At 43.7% G+C, this 21,087-nt stretch overlaps 1 protein-coding gene across 2 annotated transcripts in view; it reads right to left on the bottom strand.

Annotated features, from left to right (window-relative positions):
* The window catches only part of LOC115138354 (frizzled-3-like), a 41,764-nt gene extending 21,719 nt beyond the window's left edge, over nucleotides 1–20,045 (bottom strand). Inside the window, exons 1-2 of one of the 2 annotated variants that reach the window (XM_065025645.1) lie at nucleotides 19,136–20,045; nucleotides 15,707–16,343 (exon numbers count right to left, since the gene is read on the bottom strand). In XM_065025645.1, coding sequence (XP_064881717.1) covers nucleotides 15,707–15,946 — 240 coding nt within the window. In that variant the 5' untranslated portion in view covers nucleotides 15,947–16,343; nucleotides 19,136–20,045. The remainder of the gene's footprint in view (nucleotides 1–15,706; nucleotides 16,344–19,135) is intronic. The other variant, XM_029675134.2, reaches the window with a different exon arrangement.
* Between the last annotated feature and the right edge of the window lie 1,042 nt (nucleotides 20,046–21,087).

The raw sequence follows: 21,087 nt of genomic DNA, 5'->3' as shown, positions 1-21,087 counted from the left end.
TTGACAATGCATGTCAGAGCAAAAACCAACCCGATGGTCACCCTGACAGAGCTTCAGAGTTCCTCTGTGGAAATGGTTGTCCTTCTGGAAGGTTCTTCCATCTCATCAGCACTCCACCAATCAGGCCTTTATGGTAGAGGGTCCAGACGGAAGCCACTCCTCAGTAAAATACACATGACAGCCCACTTGGAGATTGCCAAAAGGCACCTAAAGGACTCGCAGACCATGAAAAACAAGATTCTCTGGTCTGATGAAAAGTGACTGAATTCCAAGCGTCACGTCTGGAGGAACCCTGGCACCATCCATACGGTGAAGCATGGTGGTGCCAGCATCATACTGTGGGGATGTTCTTCAGCGGCAGGGACTGGGAGACTAGTCAAGATCGAGGGAAACATTAGTTCAAGTAACAGACATCACCATCAACTGTTCAGTGGAGACTGTGTGAATCAGGCCTTCGTGGTCAAATTGCTGCAAAGAAACCACTATTAAAGGACACTAATAAGAAGAGACTTGCTTGGGCCAAGAAACCCGAGCAATGGACATTAAAATTTGTCCATTGGTTTGAAGTCCAAATTTGAGATTTTTGGTCCCAACCGCCGTGTCTTTGTGAGAAGCAGAGTGGGTGAAGGGATGAACGCCGCATGTGTATTTCCAGCCGTAAAGCATAGGGGTGGTGTTATGGTGTGGGGGTGCTTTGCTGGTGACACTGTCTGATTTATTTAGAATTCAAGGCACACTTAACCAGCATGGCTATCACAGCATTCTGTAGCCATACGCCATTCCATCTGGTTTGAGCTTAGTGGGACTATCATTTGTTTTTCAACAGGACAATGACCCAACACACCTCCAGGCTGTGGGAGGGATATTTTACCAAGGAGAGTGATGGAGTGCTGCATCAGATGACCTGGCCTCCACAATCCCCCGACCTCCACCAAATTGAGGGGGTTTGGGGTGAGTCAGACGGCAGAGTGAAGGAAAAGCAACCAATAAGTGCTCAGCATACGTGGGAACTCCTTCAAGACTGTTGGAAAAACATTCCAGGTAAAGCTGTTTGAGAGAATGCCAAATGTGCAAAGCTGTCATCAAGGCAAAGGGTGGCTATTTGAAGAATCTCAAATATATTTTGATTTGTTTCACGTCTCCAGGGTATGTGGGACACTAGCGTCCCACCTGGCCAACAACCAGTGAGATTGCAGAGCGCCAAATTCAAACACAGAAATGGTCATTATAAACATTCAGAAAACAAAACATATTTTACATAGTTTTAAAGATTAACTTCTTGTGAATCCAACCAGTGTCAGATTTAAAAAATGCTTTACAGCGAAAGCATACCTTACGATTATTTGAGAACATAGCCCAGCAGACAAATCAGTACAAATCATCTTGTTCTTCCAAGATGGCGTAGCAGTCGGACGTCTTGTCGTGTCGTGTCCCTTGTATATATAGTTTTTTTTAACATATTTTTCTTCGCATATCTTTTAAAACATTTTGCTAAACCTCAACTTCGAAATACTCTCCTGCAACCCGCCTCACCCAATGTAGCGCGGATCTGCTTTTTTTTCTAAAGTACTTATATTTACTTTGGATCCGGAACCCCTCAACTGAAGCTAGCCAGCTAACTACCAGCAAACCATTGCTAGCGGTCATCAGCTAACTGGTCATCAGCTAACCTTTAGCTCAGAAAGCTCTCGCCAGTTCGAACAACGCGACTCTAACCAGAGCATAACGGACCTATTATTTATTTTTTATCCCCGGATTCCCACCGCAAACAGAACATTTTCAGCTGGATCTTCACAACTAGCTAACTAGCTAACCGCAACCCCGGATGATTACTCCTGGCTAGCGTTTCCATCCACTTAGCTTGAAGCTAGCCCAGCCAGAGCTCCTGTGCTACCACCGAAGCATACTCCTGGGCTACAATATCCGGACCCACGACCGGTCTATCGATGTCACCGCATGAAGAGGCATAAACAGACTCACCCCCATCGCGACGTCCCCCAAAGACTAACTTTCTAGCCCTTGCTATCGGCTTGCTTGCTGATTCGGCCTGCTAACTGCTAGCTTGTTTAGCCCCGGTCCGCTAACTGCTACCTCGCTCAGCCCCGGCCTACTAACTGTTAGCTTGTTAGCACAGGCCTGCTAACTGTCTGAATCGCCGCGTCCCCAGCCAGCCCAACCACTCACTGGACCCATATTTACTTTCAATCTCTTTTCGATTTTTAATTCGATTATACCTTCCGGTAACCTGCCTCACCCAATGTGATACGGAATCGTTATTATTTTTTATTTTTTAGAACACATTCAAGAACCTCCAGAAGCTAACCAGCTAACTAGCTACAAGCTATTTAGTCATTGTTAGCCACTGCTAGCGGCTTTACCTTCTGCACAGCCAGCCAGTTTTTTTTACCTGGATAATACTCGCCAGTCCCATCCACCGCTGCCCCCTGGACACTGATCACTTGGCTACATAGCTGATGCATGCTGGACTGTCCATTAATCACGGTACTCCATTCTGCTTGTTTATGTTTTATCTGTCGGCCCCAGCCGCACTCAGGCTCTGTGTGTAGTTAATCCGACCCTCCCTGCCTAGTCAACGCCATTTTACCTGCTGTTGTTGTGCTAGCTGATTAGCTGTTGTTGTCTCACCTACTGTTTAGCTAGCTCTCCCAATTCAACACCTGTGATTACTGTATGCTTCGCTGTATGTCTCTCTCAAATGTCAATATGCCTTGTATACTGTTGTTCAGGTTAGTTATCATTGTTTTAGTTTACAATGGAGCCCCTAGTTCCACTCTTCATACCCCTGATACTTCCTTTGTCCCACCTCCCACACATGCGGTGACCTCACCCATTACAACCAGCATGTCCAGAGATACAATCTCTCTCATCACCCAGTGCCTGGGCTTACCTCCGCTGTACCCGCACCCCACCATACCCCTGTCTGCGCATTATGCCCTGAATATATTCTACCATGCCCAGAAATCTGCTCCTTTTACTCTCTGTCCCCAACGCTCTAGGCGACCAGTTTTGATAGCCTTTAGCCGCACCCTCATACGACGACTCCTCTGTTCCGCGGGTGATGTGGAGGTAAACCCAGGCCCTGCATGTCCCCAGGCACCCTCATTTGTTGACTTCTGTAATCGAAAAAGTCTTGGTTTCATGCATGTCAACATCAGAAGCCTCCTCTCTAAGTTTGTTTTACTCACTGCTTTAGCACACTCTGCTAACCCTGATGTCCTTGCCGTGTCTGAATCCTGGCTCAGGAAGGCCACCAAAAATTCGGAGATTTCCATACCCAACTATAACATTTTCCGTCAAGATAGAACCTCCCAAGGGGGAGGAGTTGCAGTCTACTGCAGAGATAGCCTGCAAAGTAATGTCATAGAGGGGCACCCTCATAGATGTCATCCTGACCAACTGGCCCTCCAAATACACCTCCGCTGTCTTCAACCAGGATCTCAGCGATCACTGCCTCATTGCCTGTATCCGCTACGGAGCCGCAGTCAAACGACCACCCCTCATCACTGTCAAAAGCTCCCTAAAACACTTCTGTGAGCAGGCCTTTCTAATCGACCTGGCCCGGGTATCCTGGAAGGACATTGACCTCATCCCGTCAGTTGAGGATGCCTGGTCATTCTTTAAAAGTAACTTCCTCACCATTTTAGATAAGCATGCTCCGTTCAAAAAAATGCAGAACAAAACTAAGAACAGATATAGCCCTTGGTTCACTCCAGACCTGACTGCCCTCGACCAGCACAAAAACATCCTGTGGCGGACTGCAATAGCGTCGAATAGTCCCCGCGATATGCAACTGTTCAGGGAAGTCAGGAACCAATACACGCAGTCAGTCAGGAAAGCTAAGGCCAGCTTCTTCAGGCAGAAGTTTGCATCCTGTAGCTCCAACTCCAAAAAGTTCTGGGACACTGAAGTCCATGGAGAACAAGAGCACCTCCTCCCAGCTGCCCACTGCACTGAGGCTAGGTAACACGGTCACCACCGATATACCCATGATTATCGAAAACTTCAACAAGCATTTCTCAACGGCTGGCCATGCCTTCCGCCTGGCTACTCCAACCTCGGCCAACAGCTCCCCCCCCCGCAGCTACTCGCCCAAGCCTCTCCAGGTTCTCCTTTACCCAAATCCAGATAGCAGATGTTCTGAAAGAGCTGCAAAACCTGGACCCGTACAAACAGCTGGGCTTGACAATCTGGACCCTCTATTTCTGAAACTATCCGCCGCCATTGTCGCAACCCCTATTACCAGCCTGTTCAACCTCTCTTTCATATCGTCTGAGATCCCCAAGGATTGGAAAGCTGCCGCAGTCATCCCCCTCTTCAAAGGGGGAGACACCCTGGACCCAAATTGTTACAGACCTATATCCATCCTGCCCTGCCTATCTAAGGTCTTCGAAAGCCAAGTCAACAAACAGGTCACTGACCATCTCGAATCCCACCGTACCTTCTCAGCTGTGCAATCTGGTTTCCAAGCCGGTCACGGGTGCACCTCAGCCACGCTCAAGGTACTAAACGATATCATAACCGCCATCGATAAAAGACAGTACTGTGCAGCTGTCTTCATCGACCTTGCCAAGGCTTTCGACTCTGTCAATCACCATATTCTTATCGGCAGACTCAATAGCCTCTGTTTTTCGGATGACTGCCTTCCCTGGTTCACCAATTACTTTGCAGACAGAGTTCAGTGTGTCAAATTGGAGGGCATGCTGTCCGGTCCTCTGGCAGTCTCTATGGGGGTGCCACAGGGTTCAATTCTCGGGCCGACTCTTTTCTCTGTATATATCAATGATGTTTCTCTTGCTGCGGGCGATTCCCTGATCCACCTCTACGCAGACGATACCATTCTATATACTTCTGGCCCGTCCTTGGACAATGTGCTATCTAACCTCCAAACGAGCTTCAATGCCATACAACACTCCTTCCGTGGCCTCCAACTGCTCTTAAACGCTAGTAAAACCAAATGCATGCTTTTCAACCGTTCGCTGCCTGCACCCGCACGCCTGACCAGCATCACCACCCTGGATGGTTCCGACCTTGAATATGTGGACATCTATAAGTACCTAGGTGTCTGGCTAGACTGTAAACTCTCCTTCCAGACTCATATCAAACATCTCCAATCGAAAATCAAATCAAGAGTCGGCTTTCTATTCCGCAACAAAGCCTCCTTCACTCACGCCGCCAAACTTACCCTAGTAAAACTGACTATCCTACCGATCCTCGACATCGGCGATGTCATCTACAAAATTGCTTCCAACACTCTACTCAGCAAACTGGATGCAGTTTATCACAGTGCCATCCGTTTTGTCACTAAAGCACCTTATTCCACCCACCACTGCGACCTGTATGCTCTAGTCGGCTGGCCCTCGCTACATATTCGTCGCCAGACCCACTGGCTCCAGGTCATCTACAAGTCCATGCTAGGTAAAGCTCCGCCTTATCTCAGTTCACTGGTCACGATGGCAACACCCACCCGTAACACGCGCTCCAGCAGGTGTATCTCACTGATCATCCCTAAAGCCAACACCTCATTTGGCCGCCTTTCGTTCCAGTTCTCTGCTGCCTGTGACTGGAGAGAATTGCAAAAATAGCTGAAGTTGGAGACTTTTATCTCCCTCACCAACTTCAAACATCTGCTATCTGAGCAGCTAACCGATCGCTACCGCTGTACATAGTCTATCGGTAAATAGCCCACCCATTTTTACCTACCTCATCCCCATACTGTTTTTATTTATTTTATTTTATTTATCACTCCAGTGTTAATCTGCAAAATTGTAATTATTCGCCTACCTCCTCATGCCTTTTGCACACAATGTATATAGACTCTCCTTTTTTTTCTACTGTATTATTGACTTAATTGTTTACTCCATGTGTAACTCTGTGTTGTCTGTTCACACTGCTATGCTTTATCTTGGCCAGGTCGCAGTTGCAAATGAGAACTTGTTCTCAACTAGCCTACCTGGTTAAATAAAGGTGAAATATATATATTTTTTTAAACAAACAGTAGCCAGCCAAGTAGAAGAGTTACACAAGTCAAAAATAGAGATAAAATGAATCCCTTACCTTTGATGATCTTCATATGGTTGCACTCAGAAAACATTCATTTACTCAATAAATGTTCCTTTTGTTCGATAAAGTCTCTTTATATCCAAAAACCTCTGTTTTGATCGCGCGTTTTCTTCAGTTATCTACAGGCTCAAAAGCAGTCAAAACAGGCAAACAAAACATCCAAATTGTATCCGTAAAGTTCATAGAAACATGTCAAACAATGTTTATATTCAAACCTCAGGTTGTTTTTAAGCCTAAATGATCTATAATATTTCAACCGGACAATAACGTTGTCAATATAAAAGGTAAACAAGAAAGGCACGCACTCGGGATTGTGCATGAAAAAGCTCTGTGACACGTCAGGGTACACTCATTCAGACTGGTCTTACTCCCTCATTTATCAGAATACAAGCCTGAAACAATTTCAAAAGACTGTTGACATCTAGTGGAAGGCATATGAACTGCAATTTGAGTCCTAAATCAATGGATACTGTAATGGCATTGAATAGAAAACTACAAACCCCCTCCCCAAAAAAACTACTTCCTGAATGGATTTCTCTCAGGTTTTCGCCTGCCAAATCAGTTCTGTTATACTCACACACACCATTTTAACAGTTTTGGAAACTTTAGAGTGTTTTCTATCCAAATCTATTAGTTATATGCATATCACATCTTCTGGGCCCAAGTAGCAGGCCATTTCATTTGGGCATGCTTTTCATCCAAAATTCCAAATACTGCCCCCTACCCTAGAGAAGTTAACACTTTTTTGGTTACTACATGATTCCATGTGTTATTTCATAGTTTTGATGTCTTCACTATTATTCTACAATGTAGAAAATAGTAAAAATAAAGAAAAACCCTTGAATGAGTATGTGTCCTAAAACGTGTGACCGGTAGTAAAAAAAATATGGCTATTATTATTGTTGCATTCATATTTTAGTACTGTGTAGATTAATTCTGACTTTGAGGAAATGTATACTGGCTATGGCGTCTCAAAATGGACAAATGGTACTATTGCTGCTTTTTTCAAATTTTTCAAGCAAAGATCTTTTAAGGGAGTATGCGAGCACACTAGTTTGGTTCGACTAGCAGTGTACGGCTAGGCGACAGCCAAACTGAAGCATGCTGACGCCTTAAGCTGTAAGGTGGGGCTTCTGGCCCCAGATAATAAGCTGCACAAGTGGGTCTCAGGGAGCAGTGTGTGTGTGCATGCATTGAAGATTAGGGTGACAGTAGGAAAGCCAGTTTGCCAATACTGCAAAATCTCTGTATAATGTTTCTGGCTTAAAGAAGAACATGAAGGAGTGAAAGAGAAAAGAATGTCTGTTTTCCCTGTGGATTAGGGAGTCAAAGGGATTGGAGTGTGAGAACCTGCATCCTCTGTCCGACCGAGCACTGTCCCTGCCAGAGAGACCCCCACACAAACACACAGCAGCTCACTTCCAAAAGCTGTCATTAGCAGTGTGATTATCCCTCTGTACTAAGGCCCAGTAGTCAGGTCAGGTGACTGGTCTTACTGTGCCTGAATTATTATTATTTAAAACATTTTTACCTTTATTTAACTAAGCAAGTCAGTTAACCTCTTAAGTCGACCCTCTACTTTTTTGAACATTCTGTTAAAAATCGCGCAACATTTCAGCGCCCTGCTACTCATGCCAGGAATATAGTATATGCATTTGCTTAGTCTGTGTGGATAGAAAACACTCAGACGTTTATAAAACTGGTTAAATCACTGCTGTGGCTTTACCAGAACGGCATTTACATCGAAAAGCACAGGAAAAACTGATCACTGAAAATGGGAAAATATATCCATGCGCTACTTGAACCCATTGATAAAGGTGAACCACAATTAATTGACTGAGGTTGCAGTACCTACAGCTTCCACACGGTGTCTAGAGTCTTGTCATTTCCCTTCGAGTTTTTTCTTGGTCAAACACATGCAGGGCACCGTATCTCCTTAGGTCTAGGACCGGATATTTTCGTTGAGTTTCTAGCCGGACATTTTTCCAGACGGACAGCTAATGATCTTTACATCGCCTCCTGATGAATTTTATCGCTTATTAACGTTTACTAATACCTAAAGTTGCATTACAAACGTATTTCAAGTGTTTTGTGAAAGTTTATCGTCGACTTTTTGAATTTTAAAAAATGACGTTACGTTTTGAAACTATGTTTTTTTCGTTTATCACACAGTCTACATATAACGATATCTAGGCTTTATATGGACCGATTTAATCGAAATAAAGACCCAAATAGTGTTTATGGGACATCTAGGAGTGCCAACAAAGAAGATGGTGAAAGGTAATGAATGTTTTCTATTTTATTGTGCGGTTTGTGTAACGCCGAAATGCTAATTATTTTGTTTACGTCCCCTGTGGGTCTTTTGGGGTGTTACATGCTATCAGATAATAGCTTCTCATGCTTTCGCCGAAAAGCATTTTAAAAATCTGACTTGTTGCCTGGATTCACAACGAGTGTAGCTTTAGTTCGATACCCTGCATGTGTATTTTAATGAACTTTTGAGTTTTAACTAATACTATTAGCATTTAGCGTAGCGCATTTGCATTTCCAGAGCTCTAGTTGGGACGCAAGCGTCCCGAGTAGAAGCAAGAGGTTAAGAACAAAATCTTATTTACAATGACGGCCTAGAAACAGTGGATTAACCGATTTCAACCTTGTCAACTCGGGGATTCGATCCACCAACCTTTCAGTTACTGGCCCAACGCTCTAACCACTATGCTACCTGCCGCCCCAATGCCACTCTGGTGATGGTGACAGCTCACACTTCACATACTAACTGAGCACTAACATACAGACCGCAATCACATGGTGCTGGGGCTCACACACAGGCACACGCAAACACACACCCACACATGGTTTAAGACCACGGGGTCTGCGTTACAGCCGAGACCACCCGCTCTGACAGAGAGCTTACTGGATTTAGATACTAATGAGCCACATTACTGCTACGTTTGATTTTTGTTTAGAAAATGTCTACTGCCGCTACTGGAGGACTGAGGAGTGTACCTGTCTGTAAAACCCAAGAAGACAAACGGGTTCAATTAATAGTGTCTAAAAAGCTTTGTTTTTGTAGCGTTTTGTTTTTGGGTCGTCTGCGTTTGTCGTCTCTCGTTGCCACAGGGGACAGAGAACTTGCGGACTGCATCTTTAAAGGCCAATACACCTTTTAAAAAGAAAGCCAGTCTTACTCAGACATTTTGTGGGAGTTATATAAACCTCTATTCCAGCCTGCAGCCCAAACAGTGTCAAACACTGTCAGCCCTTTCTCCATCACCCATTCTATACCGCTTTTCTCTCGCTCTCCATCCATCACATCCCCTCCATTTCAACTGTCCATCTCTCCTCTTTCTCTTCATCATCCATACCCTACAGCTGCATCTCTCAGTCACTCATTTCCTCTATCACCCAAACCGTGCAGCACCATTTCTTTCTCCCTCCCATTCCATCAACCATTTCCATTCTCCAATCATTTTTGCTCTCGTTCCTTAACCTTATTGTCCATGGGCCACCCCTCTCCTTCCGCTCTCACGCGTTCCAGAGAAAGAGTGAGCTGGCCATGAATAGAGCAGGAGGACAAACACTGTTCTCTCCTTAATCTGCACTCCTCCTTTCTGAAAAGAGAGGGAATAATAGACAGCCCTCTCCCACACTACCTCTTTCCCAGTCATTTATTCATTTGATTTATTCATTCATCCCTCCTTCACCCAGTCCAGATCAGACAAGAGCAGTTCCTGGCATTCCAGCACATGACCACTTACCCTCCTCCCTCATTTGCCTCATCTATTCCTGGCATTCCCATAAATACATTTTCTACCCTTCCTCTCCATCCCTCCACTCCACACTCCTCACTTCAACTCTATTCCTCTTATCACATCTCTTCTACCCACTCACCCCCCTCCTGGCATTCATCACTCTGCATTTCCTCCCTGGGTACCATGGTAACAGGTGATGAGGGGAAAACAGACCAATCTGACAACGAGGCTTCTGATGGCCCTCATCCTGCTGTAGGTCAGAGGGCACATGTGCGCGCACACACACACACACCCCGCTGTGGAGAGGCAATCAAAACATGTTCCTACGGAGGGATAGATGGTCGGAGAGCGAGAAAGATATGGCTATAAAGAAGTTGCCTGTTTTGTCCATTTGAGTGTGTATACACCACAGCCATCACGGTGTACAATGAGTACCATCCCTTCCACAGTCACACCCAGAGACCGACTCAATCACAACTACCACCCACACAGCTCCTGTCACAGCACACCGCCATCTGGGCTAAGGCTGTGATAGTCATGGAATTTTGGATGACGGTTATTGGTCAGCGAAATGAACGAGGTCACCGTTATAATATTTTGAATTTTAAAAGATGCCCATTTTCTCCTCTCCTCCACTCCTGACTGCGTGTGCTGCTGCAGGGAGAGGGGGCGTTGCCTAGGCAACCAAAGACTAATTTGCCACAACACCTTGCTTGTTTCAGTTTCATCAGTTGTAAAGAGTCCATGTTACCTTGGAAACTAACTCAACCGCACAAATGCCCGGCCGTCCAGTCAGCTGTTAAATATATATATATATATTTTTAAACGGTGACTTATGACTGATTTTATTTTCAAGACGGTATTCATCCATAATCGTCGGTAACACGATTATACGGTAATTGTGCCAGCCTTAATCTGGGCTGCATCATACACCATTCTGTTATATAAGACTCATATCAACTACTCCCCCTATGTTACAATGGCCTTATATTCCAGTCAATACAACATAGACAGAAGCGGCCACTAAGCACAGATCTATGATTAGCCTACCTTTTAAAGATCCTGACCTTGATCATTGTGAATTTGAACATAAAACTGCGACACCAAAATGAACCATTTACACCCTCTTAGCATTTTCTATAACAGCGTCATTCTCCTCCCTCTCCTCTGACTAGAGCTGCATTGAGAAGATTTGCATTGTGTTCCAAAGTTTGGACACATCTACTCATTGAAGAGTTTTTATTTACTATTTTCTACAAAACAATCATATAGTAACCGATATAGTGTTAAACAAATCAAAATATATATATTATATTTGAGATTCTTCAAAGACTCTTCTTCAAACCCTTTGCCTTGACAGCTTTGCACACTCTTGTCATTCTTTCAAACAGCTTCACCTGGAATGCTTTTCCATCAGTCTTGAAGGAGTTCCCACATATGCTGAGCACTTGGTGGCTGCTTTTCCTTAACTCTGCGGTCCGACTCATCCCAAACCACCTCAAATTGGGTTAAGGTCGGGTGATTGTGGAGGCCAGGTCATCTGATGCAGCACTTCATCACTCTCCTCCTTGAACAAATAGCAGTTAAACAGCCTGGAGGTGTGTTGGGTCACTGTCCTCTTGAAAAACAAGTGATAGTGGAACTAAGCCAGAAGGGATGGCGAATCGCTGCAGAATGCTGTGGTAGCCATGCTGGTTAAGTGTGCCTTGGATTGTAAATAAAGTCAGTCAGTTTCACCAGCAAAGCACCATCACAACTCCTACTCCTCTATGTATGGGATCAATATCATGCCAAATGTATTCAAATGTAAATAACCAATCCACAAAAGTAAATCGCTATCCACAAACGCAATTCACTATCCACAAACAAACAGCTTTTGATTTGTATCTGTAAATCGAGGGCCTTAAGTAAAATGACTGCCATAGTTTTGTATATGGGAGAGATATGCGCAAACATGAAAGGTATGGCAAACCTGCAACTCCATATTTGGAAGCGCTTAGGTCACCTGACTTTTGGCAGGGATTTGACGACAAGAAAAAGACGAAGTCCTCACACATAGAAAAAAGTTATCACAGTAGAAAGTGATTTGTAGTCGTAGAAAAAGATTTGTACCCATAGAAAGCGATTTCTATAAATTGCTGACAGACTCATTCGGCCATGTTGATGCCTGCCTTTCAAGGTTGCATAAATTATAGTATGGTAACCATAATATATTAACCATATGTATAACCATAGTATGTCGAAACCCTATATTACTCTATGTGGAAAAAGTCAAGGGGCCTGAACACTTTCCGAATGCACTGTATATACCATATAAAACAACAGTCTCAACGTTAACAGTGAAGAGGCAACTCTGCAACTCTGCCTAGAAGACCAGCATCCCGGAGTCACATCTTCACTGTTGACTTTGAGACTGGTGTTTTGCGGGTACTATTTAAATGAAGCTGCCAGTTGAGGACTTGTGAGGCATCTGGTTCTTAAACTAGACACTAATGTACTTGTCCTCTTGCTCAGTTGTGCACCGGGGCCTCCCACTCTTTCTATTCTGGTTAGAGCCAGTTTGCACTGTTCTGTGAAGGGAATAGTACATAGCGTTGTACGAGATCTTCAGTTTCTTGGCTTCTGTACGCCTATGGAGATATTCCATTTAAAAAATATGCTGCTTCCAGCTACAATAGTCACTTACAACATACACAATATCTACACTGTATTTTGGATCAATTTTAAGTTATTTTAAATTGAAAAAAAAAAGAAAGTGCTTTTCTTTCAAAAAACAAGGACATTTCTAAGTGACCCCAGACTTTTGAATTGTAGTAAGTGTGCGTGCACGCGTGTGTACACACACAGTATATCATATATATGGTATATACAGTGCATTCGGAAAGTGTTCAGGCCCCTCGACTTTTTCCACATCGTAATAACATTGCCACCCTCAATCTACACACAATACCCCATAAAGACAAAGCGAAACCAGGTTTTTAGAAATGTTTGCAAGTGGTTTTTGCTTTTTCATTATGGTGTATTGTGTGTAGATTGGTGGGGGCAATGTAATAATAAGGTTGTAATGTAACAAAATGTGGAAAAAGTCAACAGTACTGAATACTTTCGGAATGCACTGTAGGTTGTCCATACATAGATGCATGCTTTTTAACAGGGGGCTGCTCAGCTCTACTCTGCACTTAGCAGCACTTGGCACTCTGCTGACAGAGGATAAGTCACCATCACCATATAGGATATAGCTACCAGCTAGCATTAAGTTACTACTAGCCTACACAGTAAAGATGGATGGATGCATGGATAGACTACTCCCCTCACTACGCTAGGCTAACTGGCGTTATCCCACCAAACTGTCTGTCTATGGTGAAGGCTGTGGGTGGAAATGCTTTGCTATTCTGATTGTTTCTCTGCATTTCAACAACGCTCTATAGAACCAGCAAAATAATTACGGCTTTTAAGACTAAATACTAAAGGCTTCCCTTCTTTTCGCCGACAGACTTTGAATGGCGTAATCACCCAATTCATCGGCAGCCGTGCCAACCAACAGGGCCCAGTAACATTGTGTCTGTGTGTTTTGGAGGACGTGATGGCCCAGTGGTGGTCCAAGGTTTTAGTGTAGTTGATTAAATCAGCATAGTAGAGTCTGGGGCTGAGAGACAGCCAGGATCCCATGCTGGGAGAGAGACAAACACAGAAAAGACCTCCACCATGGGGCCCTGGTAGAGACAGACCTCCCACACTGCTCTCTCCCAGAGTCAGACATTTTCTCTTTCAATCCCACTCACCCGCTCCCTTACATTAAAAACACACACATACTCTCCCGGTCTTCCATCCTACCTCCTGCCCTCTCTCTCAGGTAGTGAATTCCTTAGCTCAGGTCTCACCTACCTCTCTCTTGTACAGGGTTATTATTAGAGGGGAAAGGGGGTGCCACTACATAATGGATTGGATTTATTATTCATAAAAAAATTGTCAGAACAGACCAGCTCCAGAGTGATGTCATCATGTGTGTGAAGGGGGAGTTTCGTGGGTGCTTACATTGGGTGCTCTGTTGTGACTCAAGAGCTAATTTGCCCATTCACACACTCTTTCACTACAGCCCTTTCCCTTTCTCTCCCATCTCCCCTCCAGGCTTAATTGACTGCAGTATCGGGTGAGGGAGAATCATTCTGCGCTGAGAATCAATCGTTCCATTGTGGGGCGGTGGGGCAGATTAGTGGCTAGTTAGCACTGGTGAATAATGTCAGCTGGCACCATTGAACCTGTTGTCAATCACACAGGAAACAGCACAGTACCAAGGCCTCATAGAAACATACAAAAGTAGCCCTGTACCAGAAAGGGCTACAGCTCTACTTGATATAATATGCTTTCTGTTGCAGTAATTGGATGTGGTTCACTAAAGGCATGGCTTACACTGGGTTTTGTGAGACAGATGTAAGCCAGCCACACACAGACACGCATGCGCACACAGGAAAATACAGTAGGTTGGTTTACAGCTGAAATGATGTTCTGTCCAGATGGCTGAGGCATGGTAATAGTGAAGCATGGTGCGGTTAACACCAGGGCTCAGTCCCCTCAGGGAAACCATGTGCTGCTGACTGGGCTCTGTGTGTGTGTGTGTCTGTGTGTGAGAGAGAGACCAGGCTATGTGTCGGCTAGGAGTCACTATGGATAATCTTGCCTGCTAATGACTGTTGTTGTTCATGTAAAACATGATGAAGCAGCTTCCTGCGGCAAGAGGCATTACTTAGACTAACACAGAAGCATAGATAAAGTATGTGGCATCATTCTCCACACACACACAATGAATCAGAGCGGGTATAGCCAGTGTCCGGTGAGGGATATTATTCAATTTCCTTTGCGGATTCTCACAACCAGAACCCCTCCACTGATGCTGCCAGAGTGACTGGGAGTGAGAACTAGCACAGTCTCACATTGCAGCTCCTCCTGTTGCAACAACTGCATTTTGTAAAGCTGCCTTCCGGGGCTGAAGGGTAGGGCTTAGGTTACTTCTTTACTAGGTTAAATAAAGTTCAACAGCAGATGTTTATTTAAATCCTCACATTAATATATGTTGATAAAATTCAACAAAAATGCTCAATGATTGAATAAGCAGAAAAAAAGCACAGAATGTTTTTTTTTCTTCCCTGTGATGGTTTCGGCTGATTCTGATGTGGGCAAAATAATCTGAAAATGGGGAACAGCTGTTCTGGGAATTTCTGTACCAGATTTTGCTGCAGCAAAATATGAGTAATGGCATCCTCATCATGCTACAACTAGATTTATTGAGAGGCCATAAAAGAATGGCAAAGATTAAGAGCTACAGGTAGATGGTTTTTGGAAGCTATACACGTGTACTAAGGCGATGGGTAACAAAACAGATGAGGGCATGATTAAAAGGCTGGAGATACAACTGTACGCCATCACGTTAACATACTGTAATGGCACTCTAAAACGTAATGACTAGCAGATGATGCACACACAAACAAGAGTCATCAAATCAGAAAATACTGCCTGACACATGCACTCCAAGCAACAGCAGACAGAAACAAAACTATTACAAATCAAAAATATGTCAGCCTAGAAATATGCTGAGAAATAAGTACAAGTAAGGCCACTAACCTATTGACGTTAACAACCTATCCTTGCTCATTCATTCTGAAGACGGTCACAAAAGAGAAGGACAGAACAGCCAGTAATCTGAGTCGGTTGGTTTCTATGTCAGCCCAAACGCTCAATTTACAACCTCACATCACTCTCTATTCAGAAAGCAGGATCCCTTTGGAGCAACAGCAAAGCACATACAAACTCAAAGACCGTCAGGTACACACACACACGCGCACACACACACACACACACACAGCTGTAGTCAGTACCTCCATGGCGAGCGCGGCCGTCTGCTGGTCGTAGTGGTTGAGGAGGTTGGGCATGAAGGTGGTGTTGTAAGGCAGGTCCTGGCACATCCGTAGTCCTATTGGCTCACAGGTAAACGTACTGTGGCTCTCTGCTGTCTCCGCATGGATAGACAGACAGGGTGAGCAGAGGGACCAGAGGAAGAGGAGGAAGAGTGACCTAGACATGACCCTGTCTCTGTGTGAGTCCCACCTCACACTCATCCTCAATTCACAAAGCAGGGTAGAGGGAGAGAGGGATGAAGAGAGGAGCTGAGGGATTAGAGAACAGCGGGGCTATTCTTCTACACAATCACACCCTGGAGATCTGTGGAGCTCGCAGGGGAGTCCTGCTGCTTCCATCCCCAGAGAATGCACCCTGCCTGGCAACGGGATCCACAGCCAGCCTCTCTCCTCCAGGCCCTCTCTTGCTGGGTCTGTACCCGCTGGAGGGCTGAGATCATCAGCCTAGATGTTCCACCGTCCCCCCCCCCCCCACCTCCAGCACAGCTATGGTCCTCTGTTCTTCTCTCCAACGAAAGAAAATGAGAAACTGCCTATTGAAAGTCTTCAGTGTTTCTTCAAAGAACGTCCAACGGCCGAGTAACACGTCAAGCAAGACCTACAAGTTCAAATACAAAAGAATGGTAAGACAAGTGGCAAGAAAGTCCTCTAAATGTGTATAAGTGACAAGAGCCAGGGAGTTGAAAAACAGCATCCCCATCTCTCATTTACACAAGTCCCCATAGATCTTCAACATATCTGATTCAATAGACATAATGCTGTAGTTATTACATTATTAGTCACTTATATGTATTACATTTTCAATTGAAACATCTAAGCTACTTCTAGGTTATTGATAAGGGCGAAAACAGTTAAACATAGGCTTACAGCAACAGTGTACAAAACATTAGGAACACCTCTTTCCATGAGGCAGACCAGGTGAATCCAGGTGACAGCTATGATCCCTTATTGATGTCACATGTTAAATCCACTTCAAATCAGTGTAGATGAAGGGCAGGAGACAGGAAAAACAATTTTTTTTTTAAAGCCGTGAGACATGTGTAGGTGTGCCAATTCAGAGGGTGAATGGGCAAGAAAAGATTTGTCACCAAAGCCCCATATACTACCCACCACTGCGACCTGTATTCTCTTGTTGGCTGGTCCTCGCTACATATTCGTTGCAAAACACACTGGCTGTAGGCCATCGAAAGTCCTTGCTAGGTAAAGCTCTGCCTCATCTCAGCTCACTGGTCACCATAGCAACACCCACCAGTAGCATGTGCTCCAGCAGGTATAGTTCACTGGTCATCCCCAAAGCCAACACCTCCTTTGGCCGCCTATCCTTCCAGTTCTCTGGTGCCAATGACTGTAAAGGGTTGCAAAAATCACTGAAGTTGGAGACTTGTATTTCCCTCACTAATTTTAAGTGTCAGCTGTCAGAGCAGCTCACCGATCGCTGCAGCTGTACACAGCCCATCTGGAAATAGCCCATCCAACCAACTACCTACCTCATCCCCATATTTGTTTTTCTGCTCTTTTGCACACCAGTATTTCTACCTGCACATCCTCATCTGCATATATATCACTCCAGTGTAAAAATCCCCCTCCACTCAATATTTTTGTTAAACAGAAAACCCAGACATATGGCAGCAGATCCACAAGGTCTGCCATGAGAGGTGACTGTATAGTTCCCCTAAGGAAAAGCACCTTTAGTAAATCTGCACTCTGTGAGAGCTTCCCATGTCTGGAATACACTGCCATCAGACACACATAACTGCACCACATATCACACTTTCACAAAATGCTTGAAGACCTGGCTAAAGGTCAATCAGATTTGTGAACATGGTCCCTAGCTGTGTGTTGCCGCTTTCCATGTTGTCTGTAGCTTGTGAGGTGTGGAAACACTTTGTTGCTTTTATGAATTTTGTCTTGCTGCTTTTTGTTCTATGTTGCTCTGTCTGTATGCTATGTCTTGCTTGTCCTATGTTGCTATGTCTTGCTTGTTCTATGGTGCTATTGTCTATATTGTAATTGTTTTTAATAACCTGCCCAGGGACTGCGGTTGAAAATTAGCCGGCTGGCTAAAACCGGCACTTTTACTGAAACGTTGATTAATGTGCACTGTCCCTGTAAAAATAAAATAAATAAAACTAAATTGTAATTACTCCACCAATATTGGCCTATTTATTGCCTTACCTCCTTACTTCATTTGCACAGACTGTATACAGATTTTCTATTGTGTTATTGACTGTATGATTGTTTATCCAATGTGTAACTCTGTTGTTTGTGTCGCACTGCTTTGCTTCATCTTGGCCAGGTCACAGCTGTAAATGAGAACTTGTTCTCAACTGGCCTACTTGGTTAAATAAAAGGTGAGGAAAAAATGAAGTGCCTTTGACAGGGGTAAGATAGAAGGTGCAAGGCACACCGGTGTGTGTCAAGAACTGCAACTCAATAATAGGAAGGCGTTAATGTTTTGTACACTCTGATTTATTAGGAAATACATTTGTCAGGATTGGATTACCGTCACTTAATTACATGTTCAACATGATACTGTCCAATAGGTCTACGACACACACCTAGGTATACAGGCCTGCAGGTGTCAGTCGTCCAATGTCGCTAGTGGTTTCTGTACAGAGCAATTTATAATAATTTTTACTGTACAACCTTGTTTGTGGGGCGTTCATTTGCTACTAAAGAGCTGCGCGCACACGCCCTTCCAGTCGAGTCAATCTATTATGCCCAGCAAGGCATCTTTCCTCGTCTTGAATCTCCACTCTTTTCAATAGTATTTAACCCCTGCAAACTGACCACAGATGCCGACCCCTAGCCGCACGGTGGTGTGAGGTTGGCCGGGCAACTAACATGCTCTCGTCATGTTACGTATCACGGGTTGATGACTATGTCACTGGTGTCGCAAAGAAATGCAATTTAAGCTGTATATCTATACAGCAACCTCAGTGACTGTATAATAACGTAACGTTAGATACGCCGGTTAATACAAATACAATGCAACTATACAGTGGAACATTGCTTTTCTATCTACCCAAAGACATCCCTGCTAGCCTCAAGACAATTCTGACAATCTCCTGACCTAAAGGCTCGCTCCCCAACGTGTCCCGAGTCGAACACCTACCGTTAGCTAGCTGAGCTAACGCTACCATTTGGTTTTTTTTTGTGACAGGAATGAAATAATTGTTTTCGTAATTCTTACATTGTATACGAAACCTAACTCGCAAACGTGATATGGTGACGTAGCATCTATTAAAACGTTTCGCTAATGTACCTCAAAAAAAAAATAGTCAAGTCAGTGTGTCAAAATCTTCCAAGCTATAACACGAGCAAACGCTTCGTAGAAACATTTAATTCTTCAAGCCCGTTTTCACACAAATAGAAAAGGCTAAACTTCACCTTCAATTGGAATTCTGGTTGATCTGCAGTGCTCTTCGCCGCTGTTTATTCCAGTTACAATACACACATAAGCACCTCTCTCTCGCTGCTGCTGTGCCTGTAAATCCATTCAATTATCTATTCCCGGACGCGCGCTTTGAGTGAGCGCGCAACGCAATAAGAGCCAACTGATTGCATTATGCAACATTATCATCGATCAGTTAAATTGATTATATATATCATAGAAAAATAAAAAATATAATTAACATGTCCAATGTTATATTCATGGTTGAAAAATAGGCTGCAGAATATAGATAACAATTCCCATCCCCTACAGCCATCACCCCAATGCCAACATGTAAGGTAAACAAACAGTAATGTGGAGAGCACACCCGAGGTAAAATATGTGAGTAGGCCTAAAGCCCACGATATGATTTGTTTTTATTTATTGCAGTTGTAAGCCTACTCAACAATAGGCAGTACAGCCTATGATGGAAACTCGTGATGTGTAGGGCTGGGAATTGCCAGGGACCTCGATACTTTGGTACCGATATGATTTGTATTGCGATTCTATATGTATTGAGATTCAATACTATGATTTTTTTATGTTCCAAACATATAGCTCACCGTATGTCTGGGAGAAGAAAGAGCCATATTTAAGTGTTGATCAGTCATGGAAATAAAAGTGCTGAAAACAAATTGGCTCCATTGAAAAAGCTATGAATGAAAAATACTGGAGTTGATGTGGGTATAGCCAACTTGCAATAAAATAAAAATGGCAAAATTGTCAAAACAATACCATCAAAAATAATATCCCGATATGTAACAGTAACACCCCCCCCTCATCACTAGTGATGTGTGTGAGATTGTGCTGTGCATTTCTTCCCAGTCAAGATATTCTGAGGATAGCAATGATTAGTCAAATAGTAAACATTCATTTGAAGCAGATTTAATATATATATATATATATATATATATATAAAAACAACTTTGAGCACATTGATCAGTGTGACATAAAATCAACAAAAACCAAGCTGATGCAACTTCTGGTACAAATTCCTCAGGCAACCAAAAACGATCATACAGTTGAAGTCGGAAGCTTACATACACTTAGGTTGGAGTCATTAAAACTAGTTTTTCAACAACTCCTCAAATTTCTTGTTAAACTATAGTTTTGGCAAGTCGGTTAGGACATCTACTTTGTGCATGACAATAGTAATTTTTCCAACAATTGTTTACAGACAGATTATTAACTTGTAATTCACTGTATCACAATTCCAGTGGGTTAGAAGTTTACATACACTAAGTTGACTGTGCCTTTAAACAGCTTGAAAAATTCCAGAAAATGATGTCATGGCTTTAGAAGCTTCTGAAAGGCTAATTGACATCATTTGAGTCAATTGGAGGTGTACCTGTTGATGTATTTCAAGGCCTACCTTCAAACTCAGTGCCTCTTTGCTTGACATGGAAAAATCAAAAGAAATCAGCCAAGACCTCAGAAAATAAATTGTAGATCTCCACAAGTCCGGTTCATCCTTGGGAGCAATTTCCAAACGCCTGAAGGTACCACGTTCATCTGTACAAACAATAGTACGCCAGTATAAACACCATGAGACCAAGCAGCCGTCATACCGCTCAGGAAGGAGACGCGTTCCGTCTCCTAGAGATTAATGTATTTTGGTGCGAAAAGCACAAATCAGTCCCAGAACAATAGCAAAGGACCTTGTGAAGATGTTGGAGGAAACAGGTACAAAAGTATCTATATCCACAGTAAAAACAAGTCCTATATCGACATAACCTGAAAGGCCGCTCAGCAAGGAAGAAGCCACTGCTCCAAAACCATAATTACAAAGCCAGACTACGGTTTGCAACTGCACATGGGGACAAAGATCAGACTTTTTGGAGAAATGTCCTCTGGTCTGATGAAACAAAGAAAACTGTTTGGTCATAATGACCATCATTATGTTTGGAGG

This window comes from Oncorhynchus nerka, linkage group LG12 (genome assembly GCF_034236695.1).
Source record: "Oncorhynchus nerka isolate Pitt River linkage group LG12, Oner_Uvic_2.0, whole genome shotgun sequence".
NCBI classification, from domain to species: Eukaryota; Metazoa; Chordata; class Actinopteri; order Salmoniformes; family Salmonidae; genus Oncorhynchus; species Oncorhynchus nerka.
The sequence above is the reverse complement of the archived record's forward strand: the minus strand, read 5'-3'. Positions and strand labels throughout refer to the sequence as shown.